At 41.9% G+C, this 21488-nt stretch overlaps 1 pseudogene and 1 gene segment (V, D, J or C); both read left to right on the forward strand.

Moving 5' to 3' along the window:
• The first annotated feature begins 237 nt into the window (after nt 1-237).
• On the forward strand, nt 238-738 carry LOC136318405 (immunoglobulin heavy variable 1-46-like; annotated as a pseudogene).
• A 10233-nt stretch (nt 739-10971) lies between these two features.
• Nucleotides 10972-11468, forward strand: LOC136318406 (immunoglobulin heavy variable 1-46-like). The segment is given in 2 exon segments: nt 10972-11017; nt 11104-11468. Coding segments are annotated over 2 exon segments (411 nt in total).
• Nucleotides 11469-21488: the final 10020 nt, after the last annotated feature.

Genomic DNA, 21488 nt, shown 5'->3' on the forward strand with positions numbered 1-21488 from the left:
CTCAAGAACACGATTATTATTTGAAGTATGAGCAGTAAATAGAGACTTTAATGTTGTTCTTTTTTCAAAATTTTTCTCTATCTTCTCTCAGATGGGATCAATACTTCATTTATGAGATAGTTTGCCTCATTAACACTCAAATGAGTTGAGGTAGAGTAGTTAAATATGGATGTGTCTGTGTCCTGAGAGCATCCCCCACAGTCACACCCTCCCCTCCACAAGTCCTGACAGCTCAGCCCCTCACCATGGACTGGAGCTGGAGAGCCTTCCTCCTGGTGGCAGTGGCTGCAAGTAAGGGGCTCTGCAGTCCCTGGGTTGATGGGGGACCTAGGACTAGTCAATGGGGAATTCCACACACTCCTGTCTCCTCTCCACAGGTGTCCACTCCGAGGTGCAGCTGGTGCAGTCTGGGGCTGAGCTGAGGAAGCCTGGGGCCTCAGTGAAGGTCTCCTGCAAGGCTTCTGGATACACCTTCACCAGCTACTATATGAGTTGGGTGCGACAGGGCCCCGGACAAGGGCTGGATGGATGGAGTGGGTTTACCCTGGTGATGGTGACACAAGCTACGGACAGAAATTCAAGGGCAGAGTCACCATGACTGCAGAGAAGTCCACGAGCACAGCCTACATGGAGCTGAGCAGCATGAGAGCCGGGGACATGGCCGTGTATTACTGTGCGAGACACACAGTGAGGGGAAGTCAGGGTGAGCCCAGACACAAACCTCCCTGCGGAGACTGAGGGCCGGGCTGCAGGGGGCGCTCAGGACACCAGGGGGCGCTCCGGACCCACGGAGCCCGAGACCAGCCCCAGGAGCAGGTGCAGAGGGAGGTGGGGAAGGAAGGGGCTTCCTGTGGGAGCAGGGTTTCCTCTCAAAGCTCTCAGCTGCATCCAGGGGCATTTCTTCCTTCTTCTCTGTGGCTCTAGTTTTCCATGTTCTCACTGCAAATAACAAACGGGGCTCTAACATTGCCTATGTGTAGATGACATGTCAGCATTTATTACACAACTTTTCTTCACAATATTACTGTACTTCTATGCTTCTTTCTCAGCAAATAAACAATTCATAGTGCTCTCGGCTTCCTTGTGTTTGGAAACTATTTCCCTCAAACAGAGAGGTCACCACAGTCTAGACACCTTTATGCTGAGCTCTGACTCTCTGTCTCCTCCCTGCCCACCTGTCCCTACATCAGCTAATCCTCCTGAAAGGCGCACCTGGATGCACAGTGATTAGGATCCTCCTTCAGGACGTCCATCCACAGGTCTCTGTCCTCCCCACCACATGGTGTTAACCTTTTGATCCTCATTCACCTGATTGGAGGTGGAAACCCAGATCAGCACCAGGTTTTATTGATCACAATATTTTTATTGTGACTTTTATTAAGTTTCTGTTGAAAAGGACAATTGCTATAGCAGGAATGTCCTAAAACTGTAGCTAGGATAATAAAACATGTCATCACCTTTAACTCAATCAATCTTAACTTAACCATGTCTTCAAATTCTGTAACATAAGAGAACACACACAGCCTTCAGCAGTAAGAATTTTGATATTCCTGACCGAGGCCAGTTGGCTCAGTGGGAGAGTGTTGTCTCAGTGTGTGGAAGTCTCAGAATTGATTCCTGGCCAGGGCACAAAGGAGAAGCATCCATCTGGTACCCCACCCTTCCCTCTCTCCTTTTTTCTACCTCTATCTTCCCCTCCCACAGCCAAGGCTCCACTGGAGCAAAGTTGACCCAGGTGCTGAGGATGGCTCCGTGGCCTCTGCCTCAAATGTTAGAATGGCTCTGGTTGCAAGTGAATGACGCCCCAGATGAGCATAGCATCGCCCCCTAGTGGGCATGCCGGGTGAATCTTGGTTAGGTGCATGTAGGATTTTTGTCTCTTTGCCTCCCCACTTCTGACTTCAGAAAATACAGGAGAAAAAAGAATCTAGATGTTATGGAGCGTGTGTGTCTAGCCATCCCACTGCCATTAGGTTGAGGGCCTCAACTGCACCACAAGAACCTGGAGTCAGGCTACTTTCCTGCATATTCACTGTGACAGGGACTCCTCCTGCACCACCCACCAACTCCTGACTGCTGTGGAAATAGACAAATGTCTGAGGTGCCTTAGAGGATTTGTGGCCTCAGCTCCTTTGAGAATTAGAGGTGATGAGGAAATGACAGGGACTCACAAGACAATGGGGACAGGGAGGGGAGATTTTAACAGAGCCCACCCAGCAGAAAGACTTTCAGCAGTTATTAAGGACCACGATGAACAAAGTAGACATGGGTGGTGTCAACTTTACAGTCTCAATGCAGCTATCACAGTTTGAATGCATTGATTTGAGGGAGTTTCTTTTACTCAGCTTTGAAGAATTCATATAGATTTGATGAATGTGACAACCATACGTTTGGAGAGAAAAGATCAAAGCTTACATTTTACATATTTGACAGATGTGGAGCTCCTCTAAATGATGTCATCTTCTTTTAAAATTAGCTCTTGCTCTCATACATGGAAAAAACAGCAAAGTTCTTTTTTTTCCAATTTTTACACAATTAATTTACAAAGATGACTTACACATTCTTATATAGTGCATATTTGTCTATTTTCTGGACAGCTCACTCATGTCACATCTCAATAATGACAGATCTATACACTCCAATAATTCACTTTATTTCCTCACACGTCACAGTGAGCACACTGGACAGAGCAGTGCTGGTGGCCATGTGGTCTCACCAGAGCTATTTGAAGCTGCACACATTCTCTATCACATGGCACATGTTTGTTGACAGACAATGTCTAATTAATGAGCTTTTTTGATTGATGATTATATGAATTTTCTCTGCTTTCAGCAAACTGAACTGTTTCATTTTTAAATGTAAAACTTTACGATTACTTGAATATACGGCATTCAATGGAAATGTGTTACTTATATTTACCATTCTGTTTGGCTTAACATCAATTCTTCACAACATCAGCATCTGTCTCCAACAGACACATAGATCCATAATTTCCCATTCTTGTGACACATTTGTCACAGTTTCAAGTCAAAATGACAAATAAAACAACTGCTTCCAATCCTTCTATAGATTTATGCTCTGAGGGTTCAGATCAGATTATAACCCAGGATAAGACTGCTTGTTTATCATAATGATTTATTACAGCATTTTTTAGCTTTCAGAGCCTAGCCTTTTGTGTTGACAGTCACCTTCACATAATGTATGATCCATAAACAAGTAATATTAGGTCAAGGTTCTCAATGGGAGTCTAATAAATTGGAAATCTGTTTGTAACTGTTCTTGATGGAGATAAAACAATTGTGAGCCCATTCCTGGAATCCAGCCAGGACACCTGTCTGTCCGTGAGCACTGCACAGTACTTTGGAACTCACCTGGAATCTGCAACTTGCATTAGTTTTCAAGGTAGAGCTTTCTAATACAAATGACCCAGGTACTAGGTGTGGCTATCTCAGGAGAAGGAAGAAAGATTGACCTGCTTAAGCAATAAGGGAAATCACAACATAATTTGATGACAGTTGCAGATGGGTGTCACCTCAAAGGAGGATCATTCACAGTCTGTGTAAAATCAACTCCCATGAACATGGTTCTTTTTCCCATTTTGCATATTGATACATCCCAGTGAATCAGCTTCCAGTTCTGATGAAGCCCTGTCATGTGTGGACACGATGACAGGACTCTCCAAGGTCACATGAAGACATGAATTGGGACTGTGAGAGGGAGGGAATGTTTCTCTTGAAATTAACTTTTAATGAACTAGCAAAGCACAAACGTGCCTCTCTCCTGCCCTCTCACTAGAACTAGGTGCCAGGTCCACTATGACAGATCCTGATCCAAGTATGAATCTCTAAGACTGACCAGTTTTCTCTAAAATTTGATCCATCAGTTCCTAAAATAAGAGCTTCTTTGTATGATTGATTCATTCTGCGATCAATAAACAAAGAAATTATGCTCTTCATATAAAAATGAGACTCAGAGAGAGAGAAGATGGCAGCGGAGTAGGCGGATGCACAGACACCCAGCTCTCAACACCAAACTGGAATACAAATCAATTTAGAAAAATCAGCATGAAAAACCAACACTGAACTGCAAGAACAGCTCTCAAAAACCAAGGAGCAAAGAGGAAGCCACAATAATCCTGGTAAGGAGTGCCTGAATCTCCTCTGCTTACAGGAAGGGAAGGAGGGGGGTGAGGCTGAGAGCCCAGAGAGGATTTCACAGAGGAAAAAGAGCAGAAACTACTGCTCACAGCCACTTACCTGGCGACCAGGGAGCAAGGTGGGTTGAAAAGACCAGCTTATCTCCCAAGTGGAAAAGACAGGGAGAGGGACAGACTGTGAGGGGCTAAGGTATGCAAGAAACAAAATAAACAAGCTGACTCATTCGTGCTGGAGGCGGCCATAGCTGGGGGAGGGACTGAACCTTTCACAAAACAGAGCTGAAGTGCTTCCGGATCAGAGATCTCCGGACATCTATCCAGCTCCAATCAGCACAACAAGACACAGCTGAAAACAAGAAGTGGGGAGGAGGGGCAGTAACTCAGGTCTCCATGGAGATCTGAGATACACCTCCCCCTACTGAAGCTGAGAGAAAAAACCCTGCCCCCAGTGAGATTAGTTGGAGGAAGAGACCTTCAGCGTCTCAGGTTACACCCACAGCATTCCTGGATACAGTTTCAAGGAAGCCCCCTGCTGAGATCAGTTAACAAGACTATCACCTGTTAAGAAAACAAACAAATCAAGACTTCAAAGCTGCCCAAATCCGAAAGTGGATTACAAATAATAGCTGATACCAACCCACGAAGACCTAAAAATAACACAACTGAAAACTGGAGGAAGACAACACCAAGCCTAGACTCAATCAACTCTACAAATAAAAAAAGAAGAAGAAGAAGATGAGGAAACAAAGGAGTGCAATCCAAATGAAACCACAAGAGACACTTTCGAGAGATGAACTGGGTGATATGGAAATAATCCAACTTCCAGATGCGGAGTTCAAAATAATGATTGTAAGGATGCTTAGGGATCTTAGAACAACAATGGAGGGGGAGTTTGAAAACCTAAATAAAGAAATAGCAAGTATAAAAAAAAAATCAGTTGGAGACTACAAATACAATATCAGAAATAAAGACCACAATGGAAGGAATTAAAAACAGGATAGATAGAGCAGAGGATCGAATCAGTGAGTTAGAAGACAACTGGAATGAAGGCATGAAAGCAGAGAAGAAAAGAGAAAAAAGACTCAAAAAGTCAGAGGAAACTCTTAGAGAGCTCTGTGACAACATGAAGAGAAATAACATCCACATCATAGGGGTTCCTGAAGAAGAAGAAAAAGAACAAGGGATAGAGACTTTGTTCAATCATATCATAGCTGAAAACTTCCCTAAATTAATGCAAGAAAAACTCTCACAAATCCAAGAAGCACAGAGGACTCCATTAAAGAGAAACCCAAAGAAACCTACACCAAGACACATCATAATTAAAATACCAAAGCTAAGCGATAAGAGAAAATATTAAAAGCTGCAAGAGAAAAAAAAGTTATCACCTACAAAGGAGCCCCCATAAGGATTGACATCCGACTTCTCAACAGAAACACTTGAGGCCAGAAGGGAATGGCAAGAAATATTCAAAGTAATGCAGAACAAGAACCTACAACCAAGACTACTTTATCCAGCAAGGCTATCATTTAAAATTGAAGGAGAAATAAAAAGCTTCCCAGACAAAAAAACAACTCAAGGAATTCATTACAACCAAACCAATGCTGCAGGAAATATTAAGGGGCCTGGTGTAAACAGATAAAGTGGGAAAGAATACAGAAAAAAAAAGAAAAAGGAATACACCTTTAAAGAAGAAAATGGCAATAAACAACTACATATCAATAATAACCTTAAATGTAAATGGATTAAATGATCCAATCAAAAGACATAGGGTAGCTGCATGGATAAGAAAACAGGACCCATACATATGTTGTCTACAAGAGACACACCTTAGAACAAAAGACACACACAGATTGAAGGTAAAAGGATGGAAAAAAATGTTTCATGCAAACAGAAATGAAAAAAAGCTGGGGTAGCAATACTTATATCAGACAAATTGGACTTTAAAACAAAGGATATAGTAAGAGATAAAGAAGGCCACTACATAATGATAAAGGGAGTAATCCAACAGGAAGATATAACTATTATAAATATCTATGCACCTAATATAGGAGCACCCAAATATATAAAACAGACTTTGATGGATTTAAAGGGCGAGATCAACAGCAATACTATAATAGTAGGGGATTTCAATACCCCACTAACATCACTAGATAGATCCCTCAAGAAAGAAAATTAACAAAGAAACAGCAGACTTATTGGAAACACTAGATCAACTCGATTTAATAGATATCTTCAGAACCTTTCACCCTAAAGCAGCAGAATATACATTCTTTTCAAGTGCTCATGGTACATTCTCTAGGATAGACCACATGTTAGGGCACAAAAGTGCTCTCAACAAATTTAAGAAGACTGAAATCATATCAAGCACTTTTCTCCGATCACAACGGCATGAAACTAGAAATGAATCACAGCAGAAAAGCTCAAAAATTCTCAAACACATGGAAACTAAATAGCAGGGTGTTAAATAATGAATGGATTAAGAATGAGATCAAAGAAGAAATAAAGAAATTCCTAGAAACGAATGACAATGAGCATACAACAACTCAAAATTTATGGGACACAGCGAAAGCAGTGCTGAGAGGGAAGTTCATAGCACTACAGGCACACTTTCAGAAGCTAGAAAAAGCTCAAATAAACAACTTAACCCTGCATCTAAAAGAATTAGAAAAAGAACAGCAAGTAAAGCCCAAATGTAGTAGAAGGAAGGAAATAATAAAGATCAGAGCAGAAATAAATGACATAGAGGCTAAAGAAACAATACAGAGGATCAATGAAACTAGGAGCTGGTTCTTTGAAAAGGTAAACAAGATTGATGCACCTTTAAGTAAACTCACCAAGAAAAAGAGAGAGAGGACTCAAATAAATAAAATTAGAAATGAGAGAGGAGAAATAACAACTGACACAACAGAAATACAAAATATTGTAAGAAAATACTATGAAGAACTGTATGCCAAAAAACTAGACAACCTAGATGAAATGGACAAATTCCTTGAAACGTACAAGGAATCTTCCAAAAATCAATCGGGAAGAATCAGAAAACTTAAACAGACCAATTACACCAAAGGAGATCGAAACAGTTATCAAAAAACTCCCAACAAAGAAAAGTCCGGGGCCCGATGGCTTCACAACGGAATTCTACCAAATATTCAAAGAAGAACTAACTCCTATCCTTCTCAAACTATTTCAAAAAATTCAAGAGGAAGGAAGACTTCCAAACTCCTTTTATGAGGCGAGCATAATTCTGATTCCAAAACCAGGCAAAGACCACACAAAGAAAGAAAATTATAGGCCAATATCTCTGAGAATATAGATGCTAAAATCCTCAACAAAATATTAGCAAACCGGATCCAACAATATATGGAAAAAATCATACACCATGATCAAGTGGGATTTATTCTGGGGAGGCAAGGCTGGTACAATATTCGTAAATCAATCAATGTGATTCATCACATAAACAAAAAGAAGGAGAAAAACCACTATGATAATTTCAATAGATGCAGAAAAAGCATTTGATAAAGTCCAGCACCCATTCATGATCAAAACTCTCAGCAAAGTGGGAATACAGGGAACATACCTCAACATGATAAAAGCCATCTATGACAAACCCACAGCCAACATCATACTCAATGGGCAAAAATTAAAAGCAATCCCCTTAAGATCAGGAACAAGGCAGGGGTGCCCCCTTTCACCACTCTTATTTAACATAGTCCTGGAAGTCCTAGCCACAGCAATCAGACAAGAAGAAGAAATAAAAAGCATTCAAGTTGGAAAAGAAGAAGTAAAACTATCATTATTTGCAGATGATATGATATTGTATATAGAAAACCCTAAAGTCTCAGTCAAAAAACTACTGGACCTGATAAATAAATTCAGCAAAGTGGCAGTATATAAAATCAATACTCAGAAATCAGAAGCATTTTTATACACCAACAATGAACAGTCAGAAAGAGAAATCAAAGAATCAATCCCCTTTACCATTGCAACCAAAAAAATAAAGTACCTAGGAGTAAACTTAACCAAGGAGACTAAAGACTTGTACTCGGAAAATTACAAAACATTGATAAAAGAAATCAAGGAAGATACTAACAAGTGGAAGCATATACCGTGCTCATGGTTAGGAAGAATAAACATCATTAAAATGTCTATATTACCCAAAGGAATTTACAAATTCAATGCAATACCAATTAAAATACCAATGACATACTTCAAAGATATAGAACACATATTCCAAAAATTTATATGGAACCAAAAAAGGACACGAATAGCCTCAGCAATCTTAAAAAAGAAGAAAAAAGTGGGAGGTATCACTCTTCCTGATATCAAGTTATACTACAAGGCCGTTGTACTCAAAACAGCCTGATACTGGCATAAGAACAGGCATATAGATCAATGGAATAGAACAGAGAACCCAGAAATAAACCCACAGTTCTATGGACAACTGATATTGACAAAGGAGGTAAGGAAATACAATGGAGTAAAGACAGCCTCTTTAACAAATGGTGTTGGGAAAATTGGACAGCTACCTGCAAAAAAATGAAACTAGATCACCAGCTTACACCACTCACAAAAATAAACTCAAAATGGATAAAAGACTTGAATGTAGGCCGTGAAACCATAAGCATCTTAGAAGAAAACATAGGCAGTAAGCTCTCCGACATCTCTCGGAGCAATATATTGCTGATTTATCTCCACGGGGAAGTGAAATAAAAGACAGGATAAACAAATGGGACTATATCAAACTAAAAAGCTTTTGCACAGCTAAAGACAACAAGAACAGAATAAAAAGACAAACTACACAATGGGAGAACATATTTGACAATACGTCTGATAAGGGGTTAATAACCAAAATTTTATAAGAACTTGTAAAACTCAACACCAGGAAGACAAACAACCCAATCCAAAAATGGGCAAAAGAGATGAATAGACACTTCTCCAAAGAGGACATACAGATGGCCAATAGGCATATGAAAAATGCTCAACATCACTAATCATTAGAGAAATGCAAATTAAAACCACAATGAGATATCACCTCATACCATTCAGAATGGCGCTTATCAACAAAGCAACACAGAATAAGTGCTGGCGAGGATGTGGAGAAAAGGAGACCCTCCTGCACTGCTGGTGGGAATGCAGACTGGTGCAGCCACTGTGGAAAACAGTATGGAGATTCCTCAAAAAACTGAAAATCGAACCGCCTTTTGACCCAGCTATCCACTTTTAGGAATATACCCCAAGGACACCATAGAACGGCTCGAAAAGGAGAAATGCACCGGCATGTTTGTGGCAGCATTGTTCACAATAGCGAAGATCTGGAAACAGCCCAAGTGTCCGTCAGAGGATGAGTGGATTAAAAAACTTTGGTACATATATACTATGGAATACTACTCAGCCATAAGAAATGATGACATCGGATCATTCACAATAGCATGGATGGACCTTGAAAACATTATACGGAGTGAAATAAGTAAATCAGAAAAAAAACTGAGATGAATCCATACATAGAAGGGACATAAAAATGAGACTCAGAGACATGAACAAGAATGTGATGGCAACAGGGGCGGGGGGGTTGGGGGAGGGGGGAGGGGGTGAAGAAGGAGAGAGGGGTTAGGGGAGGGGAGGGCACAAAGAAAACCAGATAGAAGGTGACAGAAGCCAATTTAACTTTGCGGGAGGGGTATACAGCACAATCAAATGTCAAAATAATCTAGAGATATTTTCTCTCAACTAATGTACCCTGATTTATCAATGTCACTGCATTAAATTTAATAAAAAAATATTAATATTAAAAAAAACAAAAAAACAAAAAGAAACAAAAAAAAATGAGACTCAGAGACATGAACAAGAATGTAATGGCAACAGGGGTGGGGGTGGGGGAGGGGGGATGGGGCGAAGAAGGAGAGAGGGGTTGGGGGAAGGGAGGGGCACAAGTAAACCAGATAGAAGGTGACAGAAGACAATTTAACTTTGGGAGAGGGGTACAGAGCACAATCAAATGTCAAAATAATCTAGAAGTTTTCTTTCAACATATGTACCCTGATTTATCAATGTCACTGCATTAAATTTAATAAATAAATTAAAAAAAGAAATTATGCTTTTCATATAAATAATATTATTTATATCTTTATAACTCCTTATTAGTAATATCTGTTTTCCATAATCAATTTTCTATAATTTAAAAGAATTATTACAAAATGTTTTTTTATTAATTTTCATGTGGTGACATTGATAATCAGGGTACATATGTTCAGAGAAAAAAACTCCATGTTATTTTGACATTTGATTATATTGCATACTCATTACCCAAAGTCAAATCTTCACCTAAACATCTTCACCTAAACATAACTGCTAATAAATGAGTATATCCAATCTCTTCAAATTTTTTTAAATAACCTTCAACTGAGTCTAGAGAATAAAAAATGAGGCAGTGCAGCTGGAGAATGGTGTTCTTTCTCGGAGTCTCAGGAAAGCATGACCAGAGGCAGATGTATGGGAGGTTGCACTTGGGCAGTAAGATGAATCGAGTTCAAATGGAAAGTGTCTCTGCTGTTCTCAATGTCTCATCTCGAGGCTCAAGAACCCGGGATAAGATACATATTGTCAAAAGAAGATTAGGACGGACTTGAACACGAAGACTCCCAGAGAAGCCTCTGTCTTCTATCAGATGTGGTCAACTCTTCAGTTATGAGATAGCTTGCCTCATGAATATGCAAATGAGGTGAGGTAGAGTAGTTAAATATGGATGTGTCTGTGTCCTGAGAGCATCCCCCACAGCCACACCCTCCCCAACACAAGTCCTGACAGCTCAGCCCCTCACCATGGACTGGAGCTGGAGAGCCTTCCTCCTGGTGGCAGTGGCTGCAGGTAAGGGGCTCTGCAGTCCCTGGGTTGATGGGGGACCAAGGACTAGTCAGTGGGGATTTCCACACACTCCTGTCTCCTCTCCACAGGTGTCCACTCCGAGGTGCAGCTGGTGCAGTCTGGGGCTGAGCTGAGGAAGCCTGGGACCTCAGTGAAGGTCTCCTGCAAGGCTTCTGGATACACCTTCACCAGCTATTGGATGAGCTGGGTGCGACAGGCCCCCAGACAAGGACTCGAGTGGATTGGGAGGCTTGACCCTGACTATGGTAGCACATACTACGCGGAAAATTTCAAGGGCAGAGTCACAATAGCTGCAGACAAGTCCACGAGCACAGCTTTCATGGAGCTAAGCAGCCTGAGAGCTGAGGACACGGCCGTTTATTACTGCGCGGGAGACACAGCGAGGGGAAGTCAGTGTGAGCCCAGACACAAACCTCCCTGCGGGGAACAATAGGGCCGGACTGCAGGGGGCGCTCAGGACACCAGGGGGCGCTCCGGACCCACGGAGCCCGAGACCAGCCCCACGAGCAGGTGCAGAGGGAAGTGGGGAAGGAAGTGGCTTCCTGTGGGAGCAGGGTTTCCTCTCAGAGCTCCCAGCTGCATCCAGGGGCACTTCTTCCTTCTTCTCCGTGGCTCTAATTTCTCATATTCTCATGCAGACAAAAAAACGAGGCTGTAACATTTTCTGTTTGCAGATGACATGTCAGCAGTTATTATAGACCTCTTCTTCACCATGTTACTGTGCTTTGATGTTTCTTTCTTGACTAATAAACCACCCACAGTGCTCTCACCTTTCTGGTTGTTGAGGAACATTTCCCTAAAAGCAGAAAAATTGAAACACCTGTGTGCTGAGCATGGCCTCTCTGTCTCCTCTATGCCCACTTTTCTCCACATTGGACAAGGCTCCTGACAGGCACTCCTGGCCTCAAAGATATTAGGATTCTTACCCAAGACACCCACCTCCAGGTCTCTCTCCTCCCCACCACACGCTGACTTATTGATACTCATTCAGACAGATGGAGGAAGAAACCCATCCCAACACCTCTTCTCAATGATCTCAATACACTTAGTATGATTCAGGTTAACTTCATTTTGAAATGGACACTTGTGATAACATGATATTCCACCATATAATTTAGGATAATCTCTCATGTCAACACCTTTAGCTCAATATTTTAAAGTTAATCATCCAGCAAGTTCTGTCATAAAAGAAACACACACAGGACCCAGCGGTAATAATGTAGACATTCCTGAGGGTCAGTGTCCAGTCATCACAGCACCCTGAGGATCAGGGCCTCACTGCACTGCAGGGGCCTGGGGACAGGTTACTATAGACAAAGCGGCTACTCAGCCAGCATCTTAAGGACAACGCAGGCCTGAAGGAGGAAGAATGACTGTGTATTCAGTGATCTGGCTCAGACCTCCCTTGCAGCTGGATGCTGATAAGGGAAAATGGAATCAGGGTGCAAACAAATTTGAGGAACTGCGGTGCCACTCACAACCACAGACAGAAGGAGCAATCTTGCAGTCTACTTTTTCCAAGGCCCTTTGATGGATCAATATGACCCCAGTCCCATCGCTCCCTCAGGGCTGACACATCTTTAATTCTTTTGGGAAACAGAAAAAAAGACAGGCACATAGATGAAACCCCTCACAACCCCACTGAAATCTGTGCAGTGTGTCTGACCTGAGCCCTGGGGACTCTGTCTTAACTCTTGTATTATGACTTTGTCTCAGATAATTCATATGGATGAGTTAAAATCAACTGGTCTAAATCCTTATTTCTCTTCATTTTCTATTCTCCCTTGAATATACCACAGAAACCATCTCTAATGTTCTGTCTGTCTTCTAATGTAATCATCACTAGATTCTTCTCTAAACCGTGAGCTCCAAGTCAAAACAACCCAGCTGCCTTTTTACAGCTCTGTCCTCCAGAGCAGGGTGCACATGAAGCCACATCAAGCAGCAACACACTTAATCTCCTTAAGTCCAACTCAACATACCCAGACAATGTGTCACAACATGAAATAATTTCTTTACTCTCCAGTGTGAAGCCATATCAGTTATGTTCAAATAAATCTGTTCTTGACAAGGAGAACATCAAGATATTTTAAAGGCACGTGATATTTTGAATTTCTCTGGATGTGCATCCATTCATGAAAACTGGTATCAGACAGTGATGAGGGGATAGAATAGACTGTGCATGATGGTCACCCCCAATGTTCCCAATAATGAGAGTCTTGATGGACACAAACAATGCTAGTGTAAAACTGATAAAACATACATGAAGGAGTAGATAGAGGAAAACACAGAAATACTCTTTGAGAATTTTTTTTCTATTCTGAAAGCAATGAGATCTGAGATCTAAATAAGCTGAGTAACAACACATAGGAAGTGTGCATTGGAAACAGTAGAACTCCTAACACACAAATAGAAAACTAATGACTTTCTCTATTTTTCAACTCACCTACAATATACAACAGTTAGTCAACTTGATTCAACTTGACTGAATTCTTAAAAAAGCAAGTCTATAAATATGACATAAATCAAATCATTGAAGTATATCCCCATTTTGTTGTTCAAAAGAATATTGAAAATGTTGCAAAATATTGCAATGCCGTCCTGTTTCTCTCTTTTTCACAGACTGAAACACTATGAAAAAATATGAGCTGTTCCCAGGCAAAGTCATTGGAGGATAAAAGGAAGCTGAGGATGGCACCAGGGTCACACAGCCTGTGTGGTGCAGACTGAAGGCTAGAGGACACTAGGAACACCCACAGACCTGTTCAAAGCATGTGGATGGGTTTAAGAGCATCACACCATATTTTTATTTACAAATCTCATGGAAGTCCTATCTTCCATCCACGTGAATGTACCCATGGCTCTTCTCACACAAACTAAGAGAGGTATACACACTGAATGTCTTTTCTTCCTGCAAGCCTCCTCTCTCCTTAGCATATGAGAGTAGGACCAACGAATACACAAAACACAGTATATCTCACATGACTATGTATTTATTCATTATTATGTTCGAAAGTGGATACAACTGCAAGCTTGCTTATGCCCCTCCCTGTATTTCAGGGTTTGGTCTACACAGAAACTCTAAAAACAGCTCTCCCTGGGATAATTATAAAACATGGCTACAGAATTTAAAAGTCATTATATGATAATAAATGTGTGATTTGCATGAACAGAAATATAACAGGTTGTATTACTACCACTCAATATCAGAGTACCAAAGTATAAAACAAGTACTGAAGAACAAGAAAGAGAAACAAACAACAGTACAGTAATAATTAGGGAGGGATTCAGTTCCTCAGTTTCCTCAATGGACACACATTATATACAGTGTGTGTATATATTCTCACACACAATGAAATATATTCCACCTTACAAAATAGTGAAATTCTACCACCTATGTTGACACAGATAGACCTGGAGAACATTATGCTCTGTGAATTATTCAGACAGAAAAGGAACAGTGATGTGTGCTCTTATTTATATGTGGCTCGAATGTATCTAAACCCATAGAGCACAGAGATGAGAGGTGGTTCTAGGACCCGGAGGAGCAATGGAGACATGTTGTCCAAAGGCACAGAGTCTCGGTTATGAAAGTTAAGTCCTGGGATCCCAGTCCTCAGCTAAGGAGACAGCATGGTGTACCTTGCATTTTATAACGCAGTATATCTTCCAGAAGGAGCTCTTATAAAAATAACTGAAGGTCTAACGAAGGGAGCTAGAGAAATCTTTGGAGGCTGTGAGCATGTGCGTGGATCACTTCATGGTGGCGCTGGTGTCACGGGAGCATGTGAACCTGAAAACGTACAGCTAACACGCTCGGCGCTTTGGATGTCAGCGGCGCTGCAATCAAGGGTTGGAAAAATCGAGCCCTTCGTAGCCAGGAGTCTGCGGTGAACGTAAAGGAAACTGGACTTGGCCCCGGGGTCACCCGTCTGCACGGCTCGGAGAGGTCACAGACGGCCGCAGACCGTCCGCAGCCCGGAGACCCCGGCATCTCACGAGGGGTTTTTCTAAGCAGCCTGACCGGAAAACCTCCTTAGGACCTCCCCGTCCCCCCAGGTGACGTGTCCTCACTCTCACAGCAGAACTGAGCACTGGACACTCTGCACGCGGAGCCGCTCTCCGGCAGCTCCTGTCCCGGCTCAGACAGCGGCCTGATCGCCGGCACAGCGTCCCTGCTTTTCCGCGGAATCTCACGGGGGACGCGGTCCCTTGAGCAGACGCTGCAGGGCGGCCGGGCGGGGCTGCGGGGCACGGGACACGGAGACACATGCGCACTGAGGGCCCGCAGGGCAGCGATGAACCCATAGAGCGGGGAAAGGGAACCCGAGAATCGGAGAAAGAAAGGAGGTGACACGTGTGACGGGAGGAGAAAATCCTGCCGTAAAGAGCGAAGCCTGGAGTGGGGACCTCAGCACAGAGGCCCGTATTTATAGCGAGCGGCTCTGTGACGACACATCCGGCGGAAGCAGGGCGGGGCTAAGAGATGCGGCAGCGCATGCGCCCTCTGTGCATTGCTGCACTTCCCCGGCTGGGACATCAAGGCTGACCCAGCCCCGCTGTGCGACCCGACCCTGCTGTCCGGAACATGGGAGTGAATCACCCTGCACTGCACCCCTGTCGCCCGTCATGTCCCCTGCTCTCAACACAGATGAGCGACAGTTGTGTGTGAGTGTGTGTGTGTCCTCGAGTCCCCGCAGCGGGGTGAGGCTGACCTCACAGGGATGCAGAGCCCCCTCATCTCAGCAGAGACTCAGGGGCTAAGAAGGATGCGACCCTGAAGTGCAGACAACACTAGAATACAAACCACGCCAGGTCTCAACATAATAAGGGGCCCTGCGTCTCACTGGGCATGACGCTGTGCTCAAGGTGGTTCAGGGAAGCATTTGGGTCCAATGGGGCAGAACCCAGACCCGGTACTGGAGTTAACTCTTACCAGATGGGACCAGTTCGAGACATTACACAATCCGTCTGTGTCTCTTTGTACTTCTTTTGTCTGTACAGTGTTATCGGTTTCACCCAATGCCTCCTGGATTCCCTAACATTCTCTGAGTCTCTGCCCGCTCTGTATCCGTCCAAACAACATAGCTTTCTGTTCAGTAGGAGGACACGCAAGTAGGGCCCTGTCTGCTCATGAAAACCAGCCCAGCCCCGACCCTGCAGCTCTGGGACAGGAGCCCAGCCTGGAATTACCAGGTTGCCGATTCCGTGGTCAGGACTGAACACATACGACTCAAGATGGAATTTAGGCTAAACTGGGTTTTCTTTGTTGCTATTTTAAGAGGTAATTTATGAAGAACAAGACGTTAAGTATGTGAGTGCGACTGAGAGAAACAATGGATGTGTGACATTATCCTAACCAGAATGTTGTTGTATTTGGAGGTGTCCAGTGTGAGGTGCAGCTGGTGGAGTCTTGGGGAGACTTGGTGCAGCCTGGGGGGTCTCTAAGACACTCACGTGCAGCCTCTGGATTCACCTTCAGTAGCTACAGATGAACTGGATCCGCCAGGCTCCCAGAAAAGGGCTGGAGTGGGTCTCTTACATTTATCCTGGTGGTAGTGAATACTATGCAGGCTCCGTGAAGGGTCGATTCACGATCTCCCGAGACAACGGCAAGAACAGGCTGTATCTGCAAATGAGCAGCCTGAGAGCCAAGGGCACGACTGTGTATTACTGTGTGAGACACAACGAGGGGAAGTCAGTGTGAGCCCAGACACAGACATCCCTGAGAGAGGGGCTGCCAGTACCAGGGACAGAAGGTGACTTAACATACCTCAGGATCCCTCAGTAGCAGGTGCAGTTGAAGGTGAAGGGTTGGTTACCTGTTTGGCTTCCTCCTCATATCACAGTTCCCCGTTGGAACCATCTGGTTTCCTGTGTCTGCACTTACCTGTGTCGTCTCTGGTTCAGAAAAGTTTGTTGTAAAGAAAGACAACTTTCTCTCATGGACAATGGCAGGGAGTCTCTTTCAGCCTCTCTTGTGCCCAAATATCAATTAACCATCAGATCCTCTGACCTACCTCAACTGAATCTAACCTGAGGCTCTGCTGGACTCACAGTGCAACTCAGCTCCCCGCAGTTCAGTGTCCCAGCCAGTCAGCAGCAGAACACGTGCTGCTAAACATTGGAAACCTGGGATGAATGAACCCCAAACTAGAGGAGAAGACCCCTGGAGGAAGTCATTGACTTGACATCATGCTCATAGCCTGAAGATCTTGACTCAGCAGTCAAATTGTAAGATAAAAAAAAGTCTGACTACCTATTCTATAAAAAAATTAGCAAGAATGGGTGGAAAAGTATATACAAAGTGTCATCATGTGTGGACTACAACCATGTCCATAGAAAAAAAATAAAAAGGAATGATTATGTTAGAAATGATGATGATGATGATGATGACGATGATGATGATGATGATAGTTTACATAGGGAACTTTTCAAAAATCTTACATGGAGTCTGCCCCCTGTGCAAGGACATCAGCTTGAATGTAAGGTCATGAGTCAGATTTTGCTTCCAGAGAACAGAAGCTTCTCCAGGATCAATGAGGGACATCATGTTAAAGATCACTATTGGAATAAACTTCCAATTAAGTAACATTTTGTGATGTTTCACAAATATAAATCTAAACCCAATGATGAAAACCATTGAGTTTCACTGTTGCATTATGATTCCTTGCAATGAGGTTCACAGTAATTTTCTTTGATGTTCATTCTAAAAGACAGAAGTCACTGCTTGAAGGTCACACAATCCTTATGCAAACATGGACTGTAAAGACACCTTTAATCTGTTGGTGACAGACTGGGTATAAATGTGAATCGTTTTAACGATTATCTACGTCTGAATGCAGTATGGCAGAAACCAGTGTTGAGCAAACATTTATCAATGCATGGATCTCCCAGTTACCATCTTGCAGGTAGACAATGGATGTGCTCATTAGGCAGAGGGGGGGTGGCCATAACAGCTAGTGGGAGGATCTTTAGATAAAATAATTTAGGATTTTGAAAGTCTGAATAATTTTGTGTGAGGATGCTATATTTTCCACCTTTACAGAAACTGTGGATGAGGATGGCAGTGAAGTATGGAGTCACAGCAGCACTACACCTAGTAGGTTTGCAAAGACTGCTGTAAGGTAAGCACCTCAGTCACTGGACATCAAAGTTGGCACTCCAGATTGAAAACATAAATTTAAGAAGCTTTTATGTGGTGAAAGGGCCATACATTTCTATCAAGAAATTATCTGAAAGCTCCTTTTATGAGGCGAGCATAATTCTGATTCCAAAACCAGGCAAAAACAACACAAAGAAAGAAAATTATAGGCCAATATCTCTGATGAATATAGATGCTAAAATCCTCAACAAAATATTAGCAAACCGGACCCAACAATATATGGAAAAAATCATACACCGTGATCAAGTGGGATTTATTCTGGGGAGGCAAGGATGGTACAATATTCGTAAATCAATCAATGTGATTCATCACATAAACAAAAAGAAGGAGAAAAACCATATGATAATTTCAATAGATGCAGAAAAAGCATTTGATAAAATCCAGCACCCATTCATGATCAAAACTCTCAGCGAAGTGGGAATACAGGGAACATACCTCAACATGATAAAAGCCATCTATGACAAACCCACAGCCAACATCATACTCAATGGGCAAAAATTAAAAGCAATCCCCTTAAGATCAGGAACAAGGCAGGGGTGCCCCCTTTCACCACTCTTATTTAACATAGTCCTGGAAGTCCTAGCCACAGCAATCAGACAAGAAGAAGAAATAAAAAGCATTCAAGTTGGAAAAGAAGAAGTAAAACTATCATTATTTGCAGATGATATGATATTGTATATAGAAAACTCTAAAGTCTCAGTCAAAAAACTACTGGACCTGATAAATAAATTCAGCAAAGTGGCAGTATATAAAATCAATACTCAGAAATCAGAAGCATTTTTATACACCAACAATGAACAGTCAGAAAGAGAAACCAAAGAATCAATCCCCTTTACCATTGCAACCAAAAAAATAAAGTACCTAGGAGTAAACTTAACCAAGGAGACTAAAGACTTGTACTCGGAAAATTACAAAACATTGATAAAAGAAATCAAGGAAGATATAAACAAGTGGAAGCATATACCGTGCTCATGGTTAGAAAGAATAAACATCATTAAAATGTCTATATTACCCAAAGGAATTTACAAATTCAATGCAATACCAATTAAAATACCAATGACATACTTCAAAGATATAGAACACATATTCCAAAAATTTATATGGAACCAAAAGAGGACACGAATAGCCTCAGCAATCTTAAAAAAGAAGAATAAAGTGGGAGGTATCACTCTTCCTGATATCAAGTTATACTACAAGGCCGTTGTACTCAAAACAGCCTGGTACTGGCATAAGAACAGGCATATAGATCAATGGAACAGAACAGAGAACCCAGAAATACACACACAGTTCCTTGGACAACTGATATTTGACAAAGGAGGTAAGAAAATACAATGGAGTAAAGACAGCCTCTTTAACAAATGGTGTTGGGAAAATTGGACAGCTACCTGCAAAAAAATGAAACTAGATCACCAGCTTACACCACTCACAAAAATAAACTCAAAATGGATAAAAGACTTGAATGTAGGCCGTGAAACCATAAGCATCTTAGAAGAAAACATAGGCAGTAAGCTCTCCGACATCTCTCGGAGCAATATATTTGCTGATTTATCTCCATGGGGAAGTGAAATAAAAGACAGGATAAACAAATGGGACTATATCAAACTAAACAAAGCTTTGTGCACAGCTAAGAACAATAAGAAACAGAATTAAAAGACAAATCTACACCAATGTGAGAATAGAAATATTTGACAATACGTCTGATGTAAGGGGTTCAATAACCAAAATTTATAAAGGAACTTATGTATAGGTTATACACTCAACACGCACCGTGTATAGACACAACATACGCCATCCACGTAACAACTGGGCGTCAAAGAGGATGAATAGACACTTCGCCAAAGAGGAGATTACAGATGGCGCCAGCTAGGCATATGAAAAAAGGCTCAACAATATCACTAATCATTAGAGATAAGGCAAATTAAAACCACAAATGAGATATCACCTCACTACAGTCAGAATGGCACTCATCAACAAAACTACACAGAGTAAGTGCTGGCGAGGATGATGGAGAAAAGGGAACCCTCCTGCACTGCTGGTGGGAAGCAGACTGGTGCAGCCACTGTGGAAACAGTATGGGGACTTTCCTTAAAAAATTGAAAATCGAACTGCCTTTTGACCCAGCTATCCCACTTTTAGGAATGTACCCCAAGGACACCATAGACCTGCTCGAAAGGAGAAATGCACCCGCATGTTTGTGGCAGCATTGTTCACAATAGCGAAGATCTGGAAACAGCCCAAGTGTCCGTCAGAGGGTGAGTGGATTAAAAAGCTTTGGTACATATATACTATGGAATACTACTCAGCCATAAGAAATATTGACATCAGATCATTTACAAAAATGGGTGGACCTTGATAACATTATACAGAGTGAAATAAATAAATCAGAAAAAACTACAAACTATATAAATCTATACATAGATGGGACATAAAAAGGAGACTCAGAGACATAGACAAGAATGTGATGGTAAGGGGGGGGATGGAGCGGGAAGGAGAGAGAGGGGGTGGGGGAGGGGAGGGGCAAAAAGAAAACCAGATAGAAGGTGACAGATGACAATTTGACTTTGGGTGAGGGGTATACAGCATAATCAAAGGTCAAAATAATCTGGAGATATTTTCTCTCAATATATGTACCCTGATTTATCAATGTCACTGCATTAAATTTAATAAAAAAAATTACTAAACATGAAAAAAAAAGAAAGAAATTATCTGAAAGCATCAAACAAATACATGCACAATAAATGAAATTATTGCACATCCCATGGGAAGTGAAAGCTGGATAAATACTATAAATGGATCAAAGGGCGTTGAGATCTGGTCTATGATCATATCTCACCTGGAGAGTTTGCTGAGGATTTGCCAATTTTGGTAACATAGGAGTGGAAATATCCTCAGATATCACATAAGCACTGATTTAAACTAATACCAGTACATTTATTCCATATAATATCCTTTAATAATAGGGAGACCTAGCCTAATTCCATCATATGATTCCAACACAAGCAGCTATCTTGAGAAATCAAACATCTGAGTGTAAGTAGACAGCTACATGTTTTTCTATTCCATTGATTCTTAATCTTGGAGATACAAATGACAAATTATAATGACTGCTTTCAATGCCTCTGTAGATTTATGCTCTGAGGGTTATCAGATTATGACCCAGGAAAAGACTGCTTGTTTGTCATAATCTATTACAGCATTTTCTAAACATTCAGAGTCTAGCATTTGGTGTTGACCTTCACCTTCACATGATGTATGCTCCGTCAACAAGTAGTATTAGGTCAAGGTTAT

This window comes from Saccopteryx bilineata, unplaced genomic scaffold (genome assembly GCF_036850765.1).
Source record: "Saccopteryx bilineata isolate mSacBil1 unplaced genomic scaffold, mSacBil1_pri_phased_curated manual_scaffold_159, whole genome shotgun sequence".
NCBI classification, from domain to species: Eukaryota; Metazoa; Chordata; class Mammalia; order Chiroptera; family Emballonuridae; genus Saccopteryx; species Saccopteryx bilineata.